The sequence below is a fragment of the Telmatherina bonti genome (genome assembly GCF_933228915.1).
Source record: "Telmatherina bonti genome assembly, chromosome: 14".
Taxonomy (NCBI): domain Eukaryota; kingdom Metazoa; phylum Chordata; class Actinopteri; order Atheriniformes; family Telmatherinidae; genus Telmatherina; species Telmatherina bonti.
In genome coordinates, this window is record NC_136612.1 from 13739844 (window position 1) to 13763181 (window position 23338).

The 23338-nt window shown below is 40.5% G+C and overlaps 2 protein-coding genes across 2 annotated transcripts; both read right to left on the bottom strand.

Moving 5' to 3' along the window:
- Window positions 1–227: 227 nt before the first annotated feature.
- LOC306765327 (bMERB domain-containing protein 1) lies at window positions 228–17081 on the bottom strand (the record flags this gene model as incomplete). The annotated part of the gene is made up of 6 exons (XM_079252744.1): window positions 228–340; window positions 2026–2096; window positions 3691–3805; window positions 10869–10942; window positions 13610–13730; window positions 17009–17081. The coding sequence occupies 6 exons, from the start codon at window positions 17079–17081 to the stop codon at window positions 228–230; spliced, it is 567 nt and encodes a 188-aa protein (XP_079108870.1).
- Window positions 17082–19392: 2311 nt separating this feature from the next.
- Window positions 19393–21138, bottom strand: mfsd6l (major facilitator superfamily domain containing 6-like; the record flags this gene model as incomplete). The annotated part of the gene is made up of 1 exon (XM_079252677.1): window positions 19393–21138. The coding sequence occupies one exon, from the start codon at window positions 21136–21138 to the stop codon at window positions 19393–19395; it is 1746 nt and encodes a 581-aa protein (XP_079108803.1).
- Between the last annotated feature and the right edge of the window lie 2200 nt (window positions 21139–23338).

Here is a 23338-nt window from a genome sequence, read left to right on the forward strand (position 1 = left end):
CTAAAGAGGAGTCACCAGCATGGAGTATTTGCCACAAGAAATACAGTTTATACCGAGTACTTCACAGCAGCAAATCACAAAACACATCAGTCTCTGCCGTGATATGAGCTGTACTTTCAGAATGAATGTCGTGTTTTGACAAATTGCAGGTGCAATAAAAACATGGACAGACTGAGGAGGAGACTCAAGGCACACACAGGCACATGTTTGCAGGTACTGACACAGTGTTACATGATGGAGCAGGTGAAGCCGCAGCAGTCTTTCAGCAGTGTGAATCCAGTCTTAGAGAATAATGGTGCAGACGCATGTTGGGACGCCATCTTTTGATCTTGCAAAGCTCCTGGGTGAGTTGACAAGACAAAAAGCATTTATTATTTATTACATTACATGTTAAATTACATATTTACTAATTACATATTTATTACAGCCTTCTTTTTTATTCTTTCTAATCAAAAGTCGGATATATTTGACACATTTCTTCTTTAGTTTCTTACTGAAATCTAGTCATGATAAAGAAAATACACACACTGTCAGTTTAATGGTTGGGCCTCTTCAAATGATGGGCCATATGCGGCCCAGATCCAACTTCTATGTGACCCAGCTTAAGTAAAAGAATAAAGATATTAATCAAGAACCTTCAGTCATTTCTACACTGATTAAGTAGCCTACAATCCGACAGTTATGCAGACCATGAATGCAACACTTGGTTGCCTAGCAACATGAACCCCAGCTCGTGTTGTTGTGTTTTGAATTTGTGAGAGCAGCGCAAGAAGAATGTCGCTCTCTGTCCAAAAATGCAAAATTGACAACGAAAACCGCCGATTTAACCCCGTCTGGACTGATAAGTATATTTTCCCGCCACATTTGAGCACCAAACCGATGTGTTTAATATGCGATGAGTGTGTGGCGGTGTTTAAAGATTATAATGTGAGGAGGCACCACATCGAGAAGTTTAGTTTGATATGACCATTTTATGTTAAAAGTTAGGAGAAAAATAGGTTCTGACTGGAATTATCATTATTTTATTTTGTGCATTTGCCCTTGTCGTGTGGGATTCAATTTAAAATAGAAAAATTAATAAACTAATTATTTTTTTAAATGTAAATGTGTCTTTTTTAAAAAAAATACATTTATTTTTACTGATTTATTTTGGAAGATTCCAAGGGCCCCTGACTTGATAGAGGCCCCAGAATATGTGCAAAATATATAAGAAACAATAATTAAAAATAATGTATTTTTTCAAAGGCTATAAGAAAATATAGCAGTAAAATAAACAAACAAAAAATGAATATTGATGTTGACCAAACACCCCTGGTTTGGTGTGACATCCAGCCCCACCTCATTCTCCAGTTTGCAGCCAAGACCCTCTCAAAATTCCTGGCGGCACCCCAGCTCGGGTGAATTGGCACATGTTTTACACCGGATGGCCTTCCTGACGAAACCCTCTGCATTTATCTGGGCTTGGGAGGTCGGTGAGGTTCTGGCCATTATTTACCCTCAACCTCAACATTGTAACTGAACAGCATCATCTTAAGACAATTATTCTCTCAGAAAACCCAAAATCAAGGCTACTCAGTTTGGTCCTATGAGGGCCACAGACCTGCAGGTTTTCAATTAATCCTGACTCCAACACACAGACTCAGATTAATGAGTCATTGCGCAGAACTTTGTGGGCTGTTGGGTCCATTTAATTTGAGTCAGGTGTGTTGGAGCAGGGCGTATTGAAAATCTGCAGGATTCTTCCTGTTGTAGAATCGAAATCCTGCCTTTAGTTTTAACTTTAATGAGCTTTATCTTTGAATAGCTGCAGATCAAGCACACCCTGACAGGAAAAAGGCCCTCAGTGACTGATGTTGAGACTGATCTGTGTATGAAAAGGTGGGACTGCCAGTTGGCAGTGGCAGCAAACCACAGCCAGAAACAAACACGTGGTTGCTTTTCTCTCTCAGGTATAAACTGATGGCGACTACACAGACCTGATGCTTAAAACATATTTACAAGAGACACTTTACCTATTCGACTCACCTTGTGTGGCCAAGGTTTTGGGAAATTTAGATTGTAGGAAGGCTGCCATGTCTCTGTCTTCCTCCCTTTCCCTGTGGAGGACAAACAGCAATGTCAAACCAGATGTTAAGTCAGATGTTAAGTGGTTAGGATAATGAATGAATGAATGGTTAAAAGAAAGTGTGACGGCCCAACCACTGTTTTTACTTTGTTTAAGTGCTCTTTTCTGTTGAGTGTTTCCAGGTGCCGTCCTAATCAGTGGCATGAGGCATGCCTGGGCCCGGTGTGCTCTGCCACAGTTTAAAAGCTCCATCCAGGGTGTTTCTCCCAGGCTAGGAGATCACCCTGGTTGTGTGCAGGTGTGGCATGCTGGTTTAGTTGGTTTTGCTTTGTTTGGTCTTGTTTTAGGTTAAGTTTCTATTGATGTTTATGTTTCTTTTACAAAGTTTTTTTGTTTTAACTTTTGTGCCTGCCTCCCTTCCTGGTTGTAGCCTTTGAGCCTGGCTGTAACAAAAGCGACAAGGTTTGTCATGGATAGTAAAACACTGTTATGACTTGTGTAAATTCAGTTAAAAAAATTTAATCATTCATAAGGATTTTGTTATCTGGTTCAACATAACGTGAATGTTTTTTTTTTTATGGTGCTTACAGTGTTTTAGTCAAATTGAGGTTTTATGTTGTTTTTTGATTTAATGGTTTTACCTCAGTATGTGCCTTGCTATGTGAATTATAGCAGTTGTCTACTGCTTGTTCATGACTTTATTTGCATTTTTATTAATATAAAATATGTATTCTGATTGCAATAAATCCACTGCATGAGGAAAGCAGTAAAAATCACAAGTGTGATTTTTGTTTTCGCCCTAATTCAGGGGTAAAACATAACGACTCAACCGTCACTCCTGATATTTAGCCACTGGATAGAAAAACATGATCCCAAAAATAATGTTGGCATTCTTCAGACCCACTGTCATGCTCAATGCACAGTGCAAAGCTGATATCTGACTGCCATCATACTGCAAGGAAGACTGAACGAATATCTGCGTTGCCTGTGTGTTAATCCTCTGATGCATCAATTATAAAAAAAAGTCACATTTTTTGTATGCAATTATTTAATTCTAACATGTGCAGAGACATACGGAAGCAGAGAGCTGACATTTTCCCCCATTGTTTTTTTTCAGTGGTTACCTCAACACAACGACTTAATTTTCTTGTTATCCTGGCATAACGAAGACTGTTTTCACGTGATCACTGGGTAATTATCTCGGTATCACGACAAAACAAAGTTGGTTATTCCATCATAACGAGATAATTATCCCGTGATCTCAAGATGACAGTGTTAAAAAAAACATGCGATCAGAACCACTCTCGGCTTCCGTAGGAACACTTTCTTTTGATTTCAAAATGATTTTTTAATTTAGTTTCCTTATTTTATAAAGCATTTATAAAATGATATATTGTCATAACACTGAGGTACACTTATGTATATATGAAAAGTTATACTATATTAGGTCATTCTTCAGTGGCAGTGTGTTGGGTGACTCTCCCAACGTCCACTGAAGTAGCAGAAATGCAAATAATCCATCCTCACTTATGAATATACTAGAAAAAAGCCTTTAGATAGGTGTCCACTGTAGCGGACGTAGTGCATCAAAGGGTTAAAAGTCCTTTTTGACTCATTTTTCTCACCTCAGCCTCTCAAACTCCACATCATCCACAAGGAAGTCTCTGGTCTCCACCAGCTTATTGATCTGCTTCAGGAGCTCCTCCTCCTTCTCCCTGTCCTCTTTGGACTTGTCTTTGTCTGTTCAACAGTCACATGATAAAGCTTTGCATTAATTCCAGCAGTTACATGGTGTTAAAATGGCAAGTTACCCCAGGAATCGTTGGTAATTACAGACTGCTTTAGCTCGTCATCGTGTTTAATGTTTAATAAATGTGTTCCTATGTAACCTGTGAGTTGGTTTATTACAGTATGTCCATGCAGCATTATACATGAACAGGACTTGTGTTTGAGTGGCTGCAACCACAGGTGGAAGGGCCAGTGTAAAGCTTGTCACATACTCCAAGAGAAGCAATAACCACTGAATGTTTATCTGATAGAGAGAATTTGACTCCAAACGCATGTCTGCATATTTTAGCCCAACTGAAAATTTAGATCATTTAATATATTTGCTTGTATTTTAAAAGTATGGTTTTAGTTGAACAAACACAATCGTAAATGTTCTTAAAGTACCCATTGTGCTAAAGCCTCTGACATGAGTCCCATGAGGAGGATCTGCTTGCTTTTAGCTGCTTTTATCCTGGGAGTTCAATGAATATCTCCCCATTCCTCTTCTATGCTACCAAACTAAATCTCACACTTCACTCTTTTATATTTCTCTGGTCCTATGATCTTCTTGTCTGCTCTTATTAGAGCCAGTATCTCTTCTCTTTAAGTCTCTTCTGTCTCTGTCATTCTCATTTAAACTGTTTTTAAGCCATTTAAGCTGCTACATTACTTCCTCTTCATATATTGTGTGGTTTGGGTATTTCTGTTGTTCGGGACTTTAACAAGCTGTTGAGAAAAGGGCCTTGTGAACCTTTTGCTTGACTATAAATGTGCTGAATCAAAAGATCAAAAGTTTGCAAGAATCACTAAGGTAAATATATATATATATTTTTGTCTTGTCCAGCATTTAAGCAGGCAAAATGGATTTTCTGGATGCTGTGTTCTGCTGGGTAAATTTACTTTGCCAAGGGAAGCATTATAGATATAATTCTCCCCTTGATATTCTGGATTTAAATTTTTATTTTTCTATTTATTTTGCATGATTGTTTGTATTACAACGTTTGTACTGCTGTACCAGACCGGAGAGGACAGAAGAGGGACAGAAAGAGAATCGAAAAGATGAGAAAACAGAAAACACCTTGTAGAGAGAAAAAGAGAGAGAAAGAAAGAAAAAAAAAGGAAGAATGAGAAAGAGAACAACCTACATACATTTGCGTGTACATAAGCACACATACACACCCGCTTATATATACACATATCCATACACCTATACACACTGGAGTCATGTTCCCCCTTGCGGGAGGATGAAGCCATCAATTATCAGGAAAACCTAGAGCACAAGCCAAATCAGACACACAGGAAGAAAACCAGCCATTGTTAGTAAATGAACCTGCAGACGACTCAGTGACTGTGTCACATGCAGAACATACAGAGTGGAACGTGTTCAGAGAAGAGTGATCATGCCAATGTGGCCCCGCCCACACGCAGGCAAGAGGAAGGCCCAGAGAACCCCGAGGCTCAAGCAGCTGGCGGCCGTCCCCAAGCACAGATCCCAACCACTCCGCTCCGGAGCCAACCATGCATCCACCCAGGAGGTGGCAGAGGGGGGGCCCCAGCAGAGCCTCCCACGGTCAGGGGGAACAGGCCCCAGCAGGCCCGGACTGGCAAAGCCCGGCTCTGCCGGACACCTGTCACCCAGGGCAGAAAGAGTGCGGGCCCCAGGACCCCAGGAGCCTGAAGGCAACACCCCACCCCCGCAGGCAGAAGGTACTGCCCACGCCAATGGAGAGCCAGGACACTCAGACCGCCAGCGAACGGCACTTAGGTAAATATGAATAACATAATTGCAAAGATGGGTAGGGGTATCTCAATTATAAGAAGAAAGGCAACTTTTATGACACAAAACATCCTCAAAACTATAATTCAATCACTGATTTTATCTCAATTAGATTACTGTCCAGTTGTTTTGTCTAATGCCACAAAGGATGTGTTAAACAGACTACAACATGTACAAAACAGATCTGCCCGAACGGTACTGAAGTGTGATTTCAGGACAAATATCATCACAATGCATAAGAAACTTAACTGGTTGTTGGTAAAAGACAGACTCTTAAACTCATTGACAGTTGTAATTAGAAATATATCAGCAGTAAAACTACCAATTATTTTATTTAATAACCTTAATTTTAGTGCTGGATAACACAAATATACCACAAGACATGCAAAAGATGGAAATTTGAGCTTGCCGAAAGCAAAATCAGATGCCATGAAAAGAACTGTTATTTATAGAGGCATAGAAATATGGAATTCTCTACCGAAGAACATTAAATTAACCACTGACATAAAAAACTTTAAAATAATATTAAAAACTATTTTTCAAAAGTACAGGTGTCTATATCAATCATAATTATAAGGGTTTGGTGATAAAAGTATAATAAATACAAATGAATGTGTAATAAAGTAAACAAATTGATAATGTGGATAGAGGTGTACTAGAAGATTTTTATAATAGATAATATATATAGGTTGATTTTAATTACGAGTAAACATATTTTTGTGAATCAATAGTTTATATGATACGATGTAACATGAATGGACATGACATGCATGCATTTAGTATGTAAAAATGGATGTAAAGGAATGGATTTGAATGTGTAAATAGCTTGTATTCCTGGATTGAACAGAAGTACTGATGTGCTGTGAAACTTTTTCAAGTTTTTGTTTTGATGTTATAATTGTGCCGGACCCCAGGAAGAATAGCGCTAGCTTGCTATAGCTAATGGTAATCCTAACTAAACTAAACTAAACTAAACTAAACTAAACTAAACTAAACTAAACTAAGCTAAACTAAACTAAACTAAACTAAACTAAACTAAACTAAACTTTGGTGAAGGTTAAATACATTTAATTCTACTGGTTAAGTACCTCATCTGTCATCTTCTTCCATTCTGTGGCTAAATAAAAGCTCACAGCTTCTTTCTTGTTTTATTAGTTGCTATTTTTTGTTATAAGGCTCACTTCAGCAGATATGTTTTTCAAATTTTGTGACTTTTGCAGAAGCCCTTTTTTTTTATTTATTTTTTTTTACAGTTGTCTTTTTTTCTAAAACATTGGCTAGTAGAAGTAATCCTGCTAGTTTTTTCCCCTCCCTCCTTTCAATAATTTCTTTGGTTACACTGTCAGGGTTTGGTGGAGATGAGGACCCAAATGCAGAGACAAGCGGATGCCGAGGATGCTCCAGAAAGTTTTGAATACAAAAAGGCAAGGAACTAAACTCAGGCTTGAATAAAACTCTGGGCCAGCAAAGTAAAAGCAAACGTAAGGGGTAAAAATACACAGAACTAAAACAAGACAAAAGTGACACTGATGAACTATATTAACCCAGGTGAACTAATGAACATGAAATTTGGCAAAACAGGAAAAACCACAAAATAAAAGAGGAATCCAGAACTATGAACACAGGAAAACATAACCTCATGACATACACATGACTGTAACCCACACAGTGAATTTAAAAACCGGTAGCTATATTTTCTAAGATAGCCTTTTGGCTCTACTGGATCTCTGATTTCAGGTCAATAAGATGAGATGCTAGTTGCTGCAGGCAGGTAAAAATCCATCTCTTTGTCTACACAAGCTACTTTTGTCATCCCAAGAGCCTGTAGGACACTGCAGTTGGTAAACGAGTGTTTCTGTAGAGAAAAAGTCAGCTACACCCATGACTGTAAGCCTGAGTGCAGCGTCCCCGTTGAGAAATCAACCTGTGTTTTGTTACCATCAGCACCTCTCAGTGCCAATCAATACCCAGAGACAAAAACAAGACTGTAGCTGACAGTAAATTAGCTCTAAACACAAAATCCAGGAAAACATTTTTTAAAAAAAATATAAACTTCATCTCCTGGGACCCATGAATCTTTTCAATGAGTCTGATGTAAACGTATCCCAAATTCATAAACAATAACAACCTGGTTGGTTACTAGGAGAAAAGTTAGGCGAAAATGTATTCTGGTAAAATTGGTTTTGATGACACAGCAATTTATGAACTTGACATGTTTATTTACTTATATTTAAAATGGATTAATTTTGTCATTGATTTTGAAATTAGATCCACCAACTAAAATCAATAAGCACAGGAATGTGACTATTGGTTAAAACATTATTAGATATATTTATTAACCCAACCTGTCGAAGAGAAACTAGGGAAAGCCTTGTTGTTTTTTTGGGGGGTTTACGTTAAAACCCTCTGATTTGTTTTAAAGTCTTCACATGACCTCGCCCCACCTCTCTGTGCTGTCAAATGCAAACTCCTCCCAGTCCCACAGGTTAGCTGATCAGCTGCTCCTGGAGGTGCAGAGGATGCAGCAGAGAGGACAGAGCATTCTCCGTGGTGGGACCACACCTGTGGAGCTTGCTGCCGCTGCAGGTGATTTCATAAAACGATTTCATTGGCGTTTCATTCTGCATTAGTATTACTATTATTGTATTATTCCTCATTGTAGTTGTTTTACTTCTATCTGACTCTATATTTTTCATGTTTTTAATGTTTTATTTATTTCATGCTGTGATAGACTGGAGATCCGTCCAGGGTGTACCCAGCCTCTCGCCTGATGATTACTGGGATACACTCCAGCTCTCCTGTGGAGCTTAATTGGACAAAGTAGATAAAGAAATGGATGGATGGATGGAAGGAAGGAAGGAAGGAAGGAAGGAAGGAAGGAAGGAAGGAAGGAAGGAAAGAAAGAAGGCAGGAAGGAAGGAAGGAAGGAAGGAAGCATGGTTAGATGGATGGATGGATGGATGGATGGAAGGAAAGAAAGAAGGCAGGAAGGAAGGAAGGAAGGAAGCATTGTTAGATGGATGGATGGATGGATGGATGGAAGGAAGGAACGAAGGAAGGATGGATAGATGGATGGATGGATGGATGGAAGGAAGGAAGGATGGCTGGATGGATGAAAGGAAGGCAGGAAGGAAGGAAGGATGGAAGGAAAGAAAGTAAGAAGGAAGGAAGGATGGATGGATGGATGGATAGATGGACGGATGGATGGAATGATTGACGGAAGAAAGGAAAGAAGGATGGATGGATGGATGGATGGATGGAAGGTAGGAAGGAAGGAAGGAAGGAAAGATGGATGGATGGATGGATGGATGGAAGGAAGGAAGGATGGGTGGATGGATGAAAGGAAGGTAGGAAGGAAGGAAGGATGGAAGGAAAGAAAGTAGGAAGGAAGGATGGATGGCTGGATGGAATGATGGATGGAAGAAAGGAAAGAAGGATGGATGGATGGATGGAAGGAAGGAAGGAAGGAAGGAAGGAAGGAAGGATGGATGGATGGAAGGAAGGAAGGATGGGTGGATGAATGAAAGGAAGGTAGGAAGGAAGTAAGGATGGAAGGAAAGAAAGTAGGAAGGAAGGAAGGAAGGAAGGATGGATGGATGAATGGAATGATGGACGGAAGAAAGGAAGGAAGGAAGGAAGGAAGGATCGATGGATGGATGGATGGAAGAAAGGAAAGAAGGAAGGATGGATGGATGGACGGAAGAAAGGAAGGAAGGAAGGATGGATGGAAGGAAGGAAGGAAGGGAGGAAGGAAGGAAGGAAGGAAGGAAGGAAGTATGGGTGGATGGATGGATGGATGGAAGGTTGGAAGGAAGGGTAGGATGGATGGATGAATGGAAGGAAAGAAGGGAAGATGTATGAATGGAATGGAATGGAAGGAAGGAAGGAACGATGGGTGGATGAGTGAACGAAAGGTAGGAAGGAAGTAAGGAAGGATGGATGGATGATGGATGGATGGATGGATTGATGGAAGGAAGGAAGGAAGGAAGGAAGGAAGGAAGGAAGCATGGTTGAATGGATGGATGGATGGAAGGAAAGAAAGAAGGAAGGACGGAAGGAAGGAAGCAAGCATGGTTGGATGGATGGATGGATGGATGGATGGAAGAATGGAAGGAACGAAGGGAGGATGGATAGATGGATGGATGGAAGGAAGGAAGGATGGGTGGATGGATGAAAGGAAGGTAGGAAGGAAGGAAGGATGGAAGGAAAGAAAGTAGGAAGGAAGGAAGGAAGGAAGGATGGATGGATGCATGGAAGGATGGATGGATGGATGGAAGGAAGGAAGGAAAGATGGGTGGATGAATGAAAGGAAGGTAGGAAGGAAGTAAGGATGAAAGGAAAGAAAGTTGGAAGGAAGGAAGGAAGGTATGGATGGATGGATTGATGGAAGGAAGGAAGGAAGGAAGGATGGAAGGAAGGAAGGATGGATGGAATGATGGACGGAAGAAAGGAAGGAAGTAAGGAAGGATGGATGGATGGACGGAAGAAAGGAAAGAAGGAAGGATGGATGGATGAATGGAAGGTTGGAAGGAAGGAAGGATGGATGGATGGATGGATGGAAGGAAGGAAGGAAAGAAGGAAGGAAGGAAGGATGGGTGGATGAATGAAAGGAAAGTAGGAAGGAAGTAAAGATGGAAGGAAAGAAAGTAGGAAGGAAGGAAGGAAGGATGGAAGGAAGGATGGATGAATGGATGGAAGGTAGGAAGGATGGATGGATGGATGGATGGATTGATGGAAGGAAGGAAGAAAGGAAGGAAGGAAGGAAGGATGGATGAAAGATGGATGGAGGGAAGGAAGGAAGGAAGGAAGGAAGGAAGGAAGGAAGGAAGGATGGGTGGATGAATGAAAGGAAAGTAGGAAGGAAGTAAAGATGGAAGGAAAGAAAGTAGGAAGGAAGGAAGGAAGGATGGAAGGAAGGATGGATGAATGGATGGAAGGTAGGAAGGATGGATGGATGGATGGATGGATGGATTGATGGAAGGAAGGAAGAAAGGAAGGAAGGAAGGAAGGATGGATGAAAGATGGATGGAGGGAAGGAAGGAAGGAAGGAAGGAAGTTAGGAAGGAAGGAAGGAAGGATGGATGGATGGAAGGAAGGAAGGGTGTCAAAATTCCCTCTGTTTTCCTCACAGAAACATTAGCTTGTCAAAGGAAGATAAACTATGCCAAAAACTACACCTGGTACACACACACACACACACACACACACAGAGAGAGAAAGAGAGAGAGAGAGAGATACAGAAATGCTTATTTTATTTACCTGGAACTGAGATGAGCTTTTGCAGCTCCTGCTTCAGTCTGGTGATTTCTTTGCAGAGCTGCATGTCATCCATCCTGAATGGAAAACAAGAAGTTACAACGTTCTGCCCAGTGCATTACAACCCAGCTGGACAAAGAAAACAAAGTACATCGACGACAATATCAAAGTATTAATTAACCCTGTAAAGCCAAATGTTTCATAGTTGAGGCATTTTACATCATTTTTAGTTGTACATCATAAGATACTGGTCTCCAGCCTCCGAATAGACAATAGGAATCAGAAGATTACACTACAACAGTTTTGACCTGTTACATAGTAATAAATGCTAAAAATGCCACAAAGTAATTTTTTCTTTTGAAATTCATTGTTAAAGGCCAAAATATAAACTTCAGATTTTAAAAAAACGCCCCAGTTTTTCTTAAGTTGGGCTTTAAAAGGTTAAGATGATGTCATCATAATTAAGCTGAAATTACATTTCAATTAAAAGGCTTCATCCTTATTATTAGTTTTATTTTTTACAAAGATGTTGGTAGTTTTTTTCCATCAGTGTGACATAGCATGAGCAGATCAACCTGATTGGGCTGTGTGTATTAGCTGAAATAACACCACCGTCCTGCTCTGTGGGACCGAATCACACCTGACAGCCTCAGATCTAATTTCACCCTCTGACTCTGAAGGCAATTTCACCGCGAAGGTACCAGTCACATGCGAGGAAAATGGCAGTAATTGTTACACTTTGAGCTTGGTAAATAAAATAGGTTTTACTTCAGTGTACTTCAGCTGCACATATTTCGAAATAACTCATGGTTCCACAGAGAAGTGTTTGTTTTAAGCCGTGGACGGAGTGAGAGTGCAAAGTCTGAGACAGTCTCTGCACACAGCTACAGTGTTTCTGTTGAAGATTTTAATGATTCTAGCAAAAAAAAGATATGAATCCAAACATTATATGGTGAGTAGTTCACATCAAAATAATTTAATTACATGCACAAAACAAAAAACAAAACAAAACAAAAAACTCAGTACACAGTATTTCTGAATGGAAACTACAGCATGAGCTGGAAATATAAATTGCTTTCCACGCTATACACAGCTTGTCTGGTTATAAGAATGCTATCTTTCTTTATTTACTCAGTTAAAAACAAATCATGCTTAAAGATACTGTCATGATGTGTGCTTTGTATCTTTAGTTCTGGTTTCTTGTTTTAGTTTGTAGTCTTCCCTGTTTAGTTCACTTGTGTCTTGTTTCTTGTTTCGCCTTTGTTCTAGTTCATTAGATTCACCTGGTCTCGTTAGTTTAATCCATTTCACCTGTGTCTTGTTCTGTTTCTCAGTATTTATACCAAGCGGCAACCTCTGGCGGTTCAAGTAAAGCCTATGCGGAAGTGCATAAAACTACAGCCCTTCATCCACTAGGGGCTGCAAAACAGAGCGAATCTCCATAGACTCCCATGTTAAAAAGACCAACTTCACGGCAGAAATAAACATGTTTACAGCCTGGTTCAAAAATCCATTTTATGTTTAATAGGTCAGGTTTACCTTCATGACAACTGTGGGGGGAGTGAATTTTTTTCTAACTCGCCCGTTTAGGAGGAATTTAATTTTGAAATTCAGCATATTTAGGGGCGTGTCCTTTTGATTGACAGATACCCGATCTCCCGCTTCAAATAAGAAAACGCAAAACGACCGCAGTTTTTAGCCGCTTAACAACGTGACTTAGCTTAAGCCCGCTAACTCCCGTTAGCTGGTTAGCTCCTGTTATCTCTGGGTTAGCTCGGTTAGCTCTTAGCTACATGCAGCTCAGAGTTTACTCGATGTCAATCATCCATCATGATGCTCACAGCCCTCCTCTCAGCTCCACCTCTTTGCCCATATATGTATTTTCCAGGAGAGACGACAGACATGCCCCTGCCAAGATGGCGATGGTAGGAACCGCCCACCGAGCTTCAGTTCAGCTCTTCATAAACCTACGGGTGACATCACAGAGGCTCCGCCCATCTCTCTATATACAGTCTACGATTTATACCCCTTGGTTTCTGTTCCCAGTTGCTGGTCCATTATGTTTGTTTCTCTCCTGTTTTTACTTGCCTTCGGTTTCTTTTGGAATAAACATCCAGATTCTGCATTTCTGGCCCCCATTCCTGCATTTTTCTTTTGTTTAAGATCAAATACTAAAAAAAAGAATTATGAACCATCAGTTTTTCCGGATGTATTCATCTGATGGCCACACGACGCTGGCTTAAAGCCCTTCATCTCTTCACCCCCAGCCCACCCAGAACCTTTTCCCTGTAGTAATGTGTCAAAATAATGAAGTCCCCATAGAAAATGAGACAAACAATTAAAAGCAAGGATGAGAAAAAATGGGCATCTTACAAGATCACAGTGTGTGTGTGTGTGTGTGTGTGTGTGTGTGTGTATTGATGGTATCTGCAACAATAATAATATAGCTTGTTTTTAAACCATTTTACTGACCATGCACATGGTTGCTTGTGCTTGTGACAGTTGAGATAAATCATTTTTACTCCAGAGGGACACGCAGATTGCTAAAAACAGACTTTTGTTTGGGTGATGTTTCTTGTTTTTCTCATGTGTGCCTGAATACCCAGTTAAATGCTGTAATCATAATGTACAGACCAACAGTGTTTGTCCATCTGGACATTTGTCTGAACTGTCTTTGTTGTCTGGAAACTGCAGATGTTGCTTCAAGTTTCAATTTTAATGCTCTGATCTTTACCAGATCTTACATGTATCTCAGCTCTGACTCTCTTCGTACGAGGATGTCTTGTATTCGCTCAATCCTGAACAGCTCTCCTTCAATGTCCTCAATCGTGATCGTGGAGTCGGCCATGGAGACCACATCTTCAGCTGAAAGACAAAGAAAGACAGAAATATGGTTATTTACAATCCAAACTCATTTGAAAGCATAAAGTAGATATGATTTTCTACATTTTTAAGCTGTTTAGGTGCTGACATATCTGCTGATCAATAACAATTCACTCAGTCCAGGGAAGTTGTGTCACATGATGGAGTTCCCAACCATGAACAGCAATATCTAATATCTATCCATGTATTTTAAGTTTAACTTTAAACTGGAATTTTCAACTACTAATCCTGATTATTTGTGAACTAGAAGCACCCAGAGAGCACCGTTGTAATTTTTTGCAGATTATTTTGAGCTTTATTTTTTAGTTAGAAAGTCTCATGACAAAACGATACCTATCTCCTTAAATTAAAGACTCTTTTTTCTTTTAAACATCCAGAAACCAGGCAGTGATCTGGATCACCTTTAAAGGCTGACAATTTGTTTCTTATATCATTTCTTGTATTTCTTGCTAATTTAACCCAAATCTGTCCTTAACTTTTTGAGTTTTGTTGCTAACAGACAGACAGACAGACCAGGCCATGAGTAGCGGCACGTCTTACGTTAACAAACAGGAAAGAGCAGGTTTATAAAGCCTTATAAAAAGTTTTTGTCTGGAAGTGCAAACTTTATGGTAATAATTCTTTGTATTGTATTGTAACATAGGTGATATTATATAGTGGGAAGGGGGTAAACAAAAACAAAAACAAACAAACAAACAAAAAAAGCCTGTAGCACTTCATGCAAGGATCTGCATCCAAGTGGACAGTCCACCAGCATCTTCCTACGATGTCCTCGACTGTTTGATTTCATGCTTGTGTTGTTCTCACTCATATGTGAGTTGTTTTAAGAGTCTGCTAAATGACTGTAGAATAGAATAGAATAAAAAGTGACATGAGAAAGACAAAACTAGAAGAATAAAGAAGAGACCAGGACAGAGGTAAGTTGTGCAGATAACACAGAAGCCAATGTAGCTGAGAGCAGATCTATCTGTCTTACTGATGATGACTACCTTGGTGTCAGGAGGATGAAAACTTGGATAATATGAAACTAAAGAGGTCAAGTGAAGCTTTACTGTAAAGACCTAAATGTGAAATTATAACATTCATAGGCAGGAAATCTGATATGTACGACTGAAGTGCATAGATGTGGCGTTTAGATTTGATTTTCCATGTCCTGTATCGGCTTTTATTTAGCTGTAAATGTGATCCTAAAGGGACATTATGCAGGTTTCGGCACCCAGTTTAATATTCCTTATCAGAACTAAATTAAATCATTTTGTTCCTGTTTATTTAAATGATAGAACGGGAAACGTCCGAAGAAATAATGAAATAGACACTAATAACCCAAAATGTCCTTACTTAACCGAAGAACACTAAACCACGTCTGATCAGAGTTGTGTGTATACACCCCAGCAAATCTTGAAGCAACCCCCCCCCCTCTCTCTCTCCTGCAGCCACCTACTACTCACCAGCCGCGATGACTCATACAGCAGAGCCTGGATTGGCTTTTAATTACTCGACCTTGTGTGAAAAGACATTACCATCACACTGACTCACTGTGAATAGCAGACACACACACACACACGCACACACAGCTCTTCAAACAGTTTAAATACATTTAGTTAAACGACAATTTTCAGCTTCAGACCAACTTGCACTTATTTTGTTTTAAGCTCTTTAAGGAACTTCTTAAAGTCTGTTAAGCTGCTTTTGGCTTTTAATCTCACTTTTAGTGAATATGTAGATTTAATTCTTCATAAAACTGTGCCTTGTTTTCTATAGTTGTTGTTTTCCTTTTGGCTTTTCCCCCTGTAGTGTCGCCATAGCGAATCATTGGCTTCCAACTACCGAGCCTGTACAGAAGTTGCACTGTTGTGCTTAGACACATGTTTTAGGCTTGATGCCCTTCCTGTTGCAACCCCCTCTGTATTTATTCAGGCTTGGGAGCGGCCCTCAGAGAACACTAGCATCGTAGGGAGCAGGAGTTGCAACTCAAAATATTCATTCATTCATTCATTTTCCGAACAGCTTAGTCCGATAAAGGAAGCTGGAGCCTATCCCAGCAGTGTTTGGGCGAAAGGCAGGGTACACCCTGGACAGCTCACCAGTTCATCGCAGGGCCACACAAAATATTCTGATCTGAAATCAAGGATTTTTTCCTCCCACAATAGAATATTTTTGATGTAGTCTTTGGAGACTTCTATGACTGACATCCAAACATCCCTGCTTGGTCATTTTATCTATGTGCAGGTGATAAGTGAAAACATCTAGACATGACTACCAACCTGCATCAAAGCTGAAACAAATACCAATCTTTTCAGGTGATGGGTGAAGTATAATCAGCACCGAGTAGGAATTTTTAATCCCTTAAAAGCCCAGCCGAAGAAAAATGTGGAGAAGAGTGTATTTCTTCTTAATCTGAAGTTTATATTTGGCTCTTTATAAACGGTTTAAAAAAGCTAAAAGTATTTTTTGTGTATTTTCCATTTACTGCTGTGTGATTGTAAGTATTGCAGTATAGTTGTCTGGTTCCTGGTACCCACCAGGGGAAGAACACAGTAATCATATAGTAAAACATGGTTTTCATCAAAGCTTTTATCATAAAGTGATGCAAAAGGTCTAAGAAACTGTATTAAATATGTCATAAACAGCATTTTAAGCAAAAATGCAAAACACTGCATTTGCATGATAAACTGCTTTTTTAGATTGTCTGATATTTCATACACCAGAGAATTACACTGGCAGATGCAAAACGTCTCTCATGAACAAGTTTAATGAATTCATAATCAGAAAAATGGAAGTTTATTATATATATGTGGTACCGCAGATAAGGGTTACTGTTTGTCTATTCAATTTAAAATGGCATTGAATAGACTTCGTCATGGGACTTACCGAGCACACAATGACACTGCATCAACAGAAATTACTGTAGGAACTAGTAAATAGTAGTTAACTGGAACTTGATGACAGCAAACAAAAAGATAATAATAATAATAATAATATCTGTACAGAAACAATGATAAGTTTGCAGGCAAATCTTTCCCTCTGAAAACACCCCACCAACACGACCAATGGCCCCCATTAAGACTTTCTTTTGTACGTACCTGCACACAACTTTAACATAATAATTATAATGGGAATTACCGGTTTCATTCCGCCTCACTAAAGACAGCTCCCCCCCCCCCCCACACACACACACACTTTTTTACTTACATTTTCCCAAAGCATGCACCCAAATTTACATAAGCCCAGAACCTTTACCCCCATGAGATAAAACTCACCTGGTTTCTCCGCTCCGTCCACCTGCGTTTCCTCCAACGCGCCATACTGTTGAGCTGTCTTCTCTTTTTCCATGGTATTAAAAAAAAAAAACTCCTCTGTCTTCTGACGCAACGGGGTGAAGTCAAAGGAAATTTTCACGCAGCATTCAAATAAAGAAATGACAAAGCTACAACAGACTTGGTGTAGCCGTGATGAGTGGGAGACAATAGGAGCGCTGCCAGATGCGGCTGAATCCTGCCACCATGAGACAGTCTCCTGCTGCTGATCTGCGCTCAGAGGCGCCACCTACCGGCGTACATCTGCACTGCACGCTACTTCCAAACTCTTTAAACAAACTGATGGCATCCTCCACATCATCATGATTTTCTTAATCAGTCCTGGTTGAGGTATAATAATTGTAGATACAATTAGTTCACGCTGCCATGGGCCCCAAAGCATCATCCAGATGTCCTGAAACATCTGTCTGCATCTTTTATATACAGTCTGCGGTTTGCAGGCAGGCAGTCATGTCCTGGAGATCTTGGAAATTCACACAGGTCCAAAAGTGTATCATTACATAGAGGATGCGAGTGACTATAATGGTATAAAGGAAGCTGCAGTGGGATTATTTACTTACAGCCACAACTGGAGCGTGACATGTTACAAAAACACTTCTGTATTCCTTACAGAATTTCTAAATTAGACTGAAGGCAACATGTATTATGATGGGGGAAAAACAGATCAATTACTTGCCTATGCTGCATAAATATGAGGCAAAATTTCTATTAAGAGCTGCTAACTTTACACAACTTTTAACAGTCATCTGAGTGGCAAGTGCAGCTTCTATGTAAAATAAAATCCTCATTTTTATGTCATTACAAAAAGCAAAGATATTCCATGTTTCAAGAAACTGAACAAAACTTTGGAAACATCAAATGCTACATCAGTGCAAAAGGAAACAGAAGAAAAGGACAAAATAACCGTTGAAATTCTGACTTCATGTCTGCCACTTGTCGAAGGCTAAGCTAACACACATGTACCCAGATGTGGACCCAGTATGTAGAAGATGTAGAGGTGCACCTTGGTTCATATATACTGGTCCTGTCCTTCCTCAGCTCGTTTTTGGGAGCTTTTATACAATTTCTGAAGTCCTGCAGCATCAAATTAATCCAGATCCACTGTGTGTTTTTTGTTGGAGTGGCAACAGAGCTTAAATCACCAAACTTCAGGCTTAGAATATTAAAATGTTCACCTTTATTGGCTAGACATGTTATACTGTTTAAATGGAAAGACTCTGCCCCCCTCCCCCCCCCCCCCTCCCCCCTTCACATGTACAATGGGTAAAAGATATTATGTTCTGTATGGATTTAGAAAACTTAGATATACAGTTTGTGGATCTGATCATAAATTCAACAAATTGTGGCAATTTTTTTTTTTTTTAAAGAGATCCACCGTAATTGTCTGAGTTGCCTTTGTGAGTAATCGTTATCTTTTTTTTAAAATTTTTTTATTGTAGATGTTTATATATTTTTGTTATGTATTTTATTGGGTTTGGGACAGTAAAACAAAGAGTTAAATATTTGTATTGCACATTCCACTGATACTTTGTGTGTAATAAAAAGACCTTTGAAAGAAAGACAGACTAAAAAGACTAACACACTGTCAGACGTGTTCCTTGATCCATTCATCACAAGAATCAAACAACTCGCTTCATTTCAGCAGCACGTTTGCACTGTGCGACACTTACACACACACACACACACACACACACACACACACACACACACACACACACACTCAACCAAACAAACATTTTTAAACTTTTTTTAATCAGTCTTTGAGTTCACAGTTTGAAGTCCACACGGGTGACAGATATGACAGCTGACAGAAGCTGCTGGAGGTTTTTCCAGAAGACAAACAACTTGTCTGGGTGTGGTGCAAGCAGGATGCTAGTCCAGTTTAGCCTGACCTGCACGACTTGTATTTGCGCTGCCTCTGGAAGGCTGCAGTGTTTCTATTGCCGTCGTTACTTAGCTGCATGAAAATACTGACTTGCAAGAGCACGCACCCATAATCCTGCTCCACTATCTGCAGTATAGAACAATGCCGGCTTACATGAATATACATAAGGAAAAAAAAAAAAAAGGAAAAAAAAAAAAAAGGATAAAGAAACTTCGAAAAGTCCATCGTTAGAAATGAGGCTTCCAGGACAGATAAAGGTGTCAAGTGTTTAAATTCAATGGTTGGGTGGTCATTTAAGCCGTCAGGGTGGTAAAAACGAATCATACCCGCCTTGACTGTCTCAGGAAAGGCGACAAACCTGATTTTTGTGCAGCTAGAAATCCTTTTTTAATACGATTTTCTCTAAATGATGCACGCTTCATGATTCACGCGGTTTTTGGTTTCAGGAACTTATTCTCCTTCCATAGCCGTTTTTGCCACTGTCATCTTCCATGGCTTTATCAAGCCAGTCCTGCTCCTGCTCCGACTCCGAGTCGCTGGCTTCGCTTGCATCAGCTGTCAAAAGGCGGGAGTAGTTAATCCTTCTCTGGTGGGGGGCTTTCCACTGGAGCAGAGGGAGGCACACACACCACGCCATCAGGCCGATAGCAGCGCCTCTGTACAGCCACACCAGCCCAAACCTCTGCACCACATACCCTCCTGCGAAACTACCCAGTCCACCTCCCAAATGCAGACACAGAGCGCTGTAGACCCTCCTCAGGCTCCTCTCAGCTCCTGGAGTTGCAACATCCTCACACTGGATCGTCACAGCCCACCACAGGGCTCCACTGCTGAAGCAGCTGAGTACCTGTGCAGGCAGGGCGGCCCAGGCACCCCAGAGGAAGGAGTAGTAGAAGCACTGCAAGCCGAGACTTGCAGCTCCGACTACGAGCAACCTCGCTGGGCTGAGGAGTTTAGAAACTCGGCCAGCCAGGAGGGGAAAGGCGGTCTGAGAAAGCAGAGCGAGGGATAAAGTTAGCCCCATGTGCAGCTCGCTACTTCCATGATCCTGCATCTGCCAGAGCAGGAAGTTATCCACAGCCGAAGTCGCCATGCCAACGAGGAGGACAGTGAATGTGCAGAGCAGCGCGTGAGGGGAGCCATAAATCAGCCGAGCGGCTTTCAGGACCCCGCTGGCTCGGTCTCGCTTTCTGTTCAGATAAAGAGGGAGGTAAGCAGCCACAGGCAGGGTCAGAGCTGCCAGGGCGGTGTAGCAGTAGAAATGCAGAGCACTCCGTTTTGTGTGAGCGGCGATGCGACAACTCAACTGGCCGACCAGCAACCCGGTGCCTCCAACGCCACACGCCGCGCCGAGCAAACCCCACACCTCGTAGCTGCTGTAACGATCCGATGCGTCTGCGAAGTCTAAATACTCATAAAGGCCGTCGTCTGCCGTCCTCTCCAGAGGGGCTGACACGGACTCCCACACCGAGACGAGGAAGAGTATCATGAGGAAGAGCTGGCTGTGAATGTCCATCTCCTTCAGGCTGCCGAGAAATTCCAGACTGACTCTTTTTTTTCCCTTCGACAGCTGGGACCTGAGCTCAGACCTCTTGTGTCTGGCTGGGGTTACCACAGATCTGACGGTGGAATAAACAACAGATCCGTTCAGCTTTGGTTTTCTAAGATCGCCGATGAGCGCATGTGATGGATCTTCTGCACCGCTGCGATTAAACAAAGACGGTTTTGTTGTCACATGAGCCGATCCTGTTTCGGTTAACGTTACAGAGGAGGTGTGAAGAGCTCTTGAAGGTGTTGTGGTTGATGGTGTTGGAGGTGCAGTAAGAGTCGTACCCAAGTTATTCAGAAGAGAAGTGTTACAGGTCCCAGTCTCTGAACTGGACACATCTATGGGTGGGACGAGCAGCAGGAGAGGAGCGGCCACAGCGGAAAACACGAGGCAGCAGTTTATCACCATCCGCCTCTTGTTGTAGTGCTTGGCGAGCAGACTGGCTACAGGTCTCCACAGCAACGTTATGAAGTGCCTGGTACCCATGACGATGCCCGTCATGGCAGGGGACAGACCGAGCTGTCTGAAGTAGAGGGTGAGGAAGGGGAGCAGGCAGGATTTTGCGCAGGAGTACAGGAAGCTGAAGGTGCCGGCAAGCGCTAAAGCACGCTTGATGTCAATCTGCTTGGTTTTCCTCATGGTTGTCCTCCTGAGCGGGGATGTGATGTCACATGGATGCAAACTGGATGAAGAACGGAAACAACAAAGTTAATAAAGATGCTTCTTGGCATCAATAACCACAGCATCCAGTTACAACAGTTTGGTTGCAGAAATCCAACTACATGCTACAGCTGATATATCTATATATATATATATATCTATAAAAAAGAAAGAAAACAATCCTTCTCAAAGGCCAAGATGAGATCTTTAAATGCATAATAATCAGGGCTGTGAACTTTTGTCCCGATTCGATTCCGATTTTTTGGTTGCCGATTCGCTTTAAATTGTGATTCTCACAATTCTTTGATATTGCTGATTTTTGTAGAATAAAAACAAAATAAATGTATAAAACTTTTGTTTTGCTCCTCATTTTTCTTGATTTCAATGAAGAAAAAAAACAACACTGTAGGCAAACCTTCATTCTGCTGCTATAATGCCCAGGAAGACGAGTAAATAAATCAATAAAAACAATAAAAATTACAAGAATTTTATAATGGATTACTTTTATTTGAAAAAGAATTTTTTAAAACAACAACAACAAAAAAAAGTTGATTTTTAAATTGTGAAGCAAAAAACCCCCAGATTTTTTATTTTTCGATTCGATTTTCCCAACCCTAATAATAATAATGTAGGTAGATTTCTTTCTTTCTTTCTTAAAAAAAAAAAAAAAAAAAAAAAAAAAAAAAGAATAAATCTAATTTATTCTGCTGACGTAATTACAAAATTTCTGGTTTTACATAGATGTGTACAGATAAGAGAAGCAGACTGATTAAGGCAGCAGCTTCTAACACAACACTACCTTTTCCTTCACAACATCTTCATCTGAAAGCCACGCGCAGTTTTCATGGCAGAAACATGCAGCTGAAACAAACACGGAACGCGACCCCGAGCTGAGCCTTGTCAGGCTGGATGCACCTGTCTCTGCAGGATGTCAGATAACCTATAGGTTCCACGTCACGACAAGTCCGCATGAAAAAGAAACACAGAAAGTTAAATATTTACCTCTTAACTTCCACCTGCTGAGTTTTTATTAGTATCTTCTTCTACTGATCATTGTCCTGATGATCTTACGAGGATTTCATCCACCAGTTTGTCTGCTTCGTGTTTAGATCGGAGGACACCTGTTACCAGACTTTGTGCGCTCAGCTGCAGCGTACCTGCAGGTTTACACCTGTGCATGCTCACACAGCGCCGCAGCGCCCCCTGTCGGCGTGGATGTCCGCGCCGTGTGCAGGTGTCGTCCAGGGATAAAAAGTAGAAAACAATGTGACCAAACAAGAAGAAGTAAACTGCTGGACACTGAACTGACAGAAAAATCTCCAGCAAAAGCAGCTCTGTCAGGCTGTGTAGTAAATGATTTACAACTAGGATGCAAAGCAGATGATACATGTGCCCACTTTCTATTCAAATTAGCCCTGTTTGTGGATTAGACAAATAAATGTCTTTAAACAGAAGTAAACCTCAACATTATTATATCTTTATATATAATAAAATTATATATAGACAATAAATTAAATCGTCATAATTATGCATTTATACTTCCGAGCAAAAAAGCTTTTTCAGACTTCTGACCTTTACAAAGTGGTCTTCATCAATAATTATCTGGGCTCTCAGGTGGTTTTTAATTGTTACTTTACTTTTTTTTTTTACTGGTTTTCAGCCTGGCACATAATTATCTTTTTAGAGGAAAGTCTTTGTTTGTCAAACACAAGAATAATTTCAGCACAGAAATAGGCTTTAATTCAAGGAATTAATATAAGAGTTAAGTATTAATTGTTGTTTTGACATATAACAACCAAATGAGAAAAGCAGAATCTTTCATAATATAGGTCTATTGCAAAAACAATTTTGGACATAAAACAGTATTTCTGCTGAAACAAGGTGATTAACAAAGACTTTTTTTGTCTTGTCAAAACTGGGTTTTATCTCAGCGTGGTGTGCAGCGTGTCTTTTAAAACTTAAAGAAACTGGACAAGTCTGGGCTGAAAACACAGAAGATAAACAGTATTTGAAGGTGGCATCTTGAAGAAATAGGACCTAATCCAGTTACGACCTTAAACAGGTCCTGGGAGATGTATCTGTACTGTATCAGTGATTATTTACTGACTCCACATCGGAAATGTTTGCTGTTGCTAACAAGGGGTCATTTTTAAGGAAGTATGCCAAATGACACAAGACC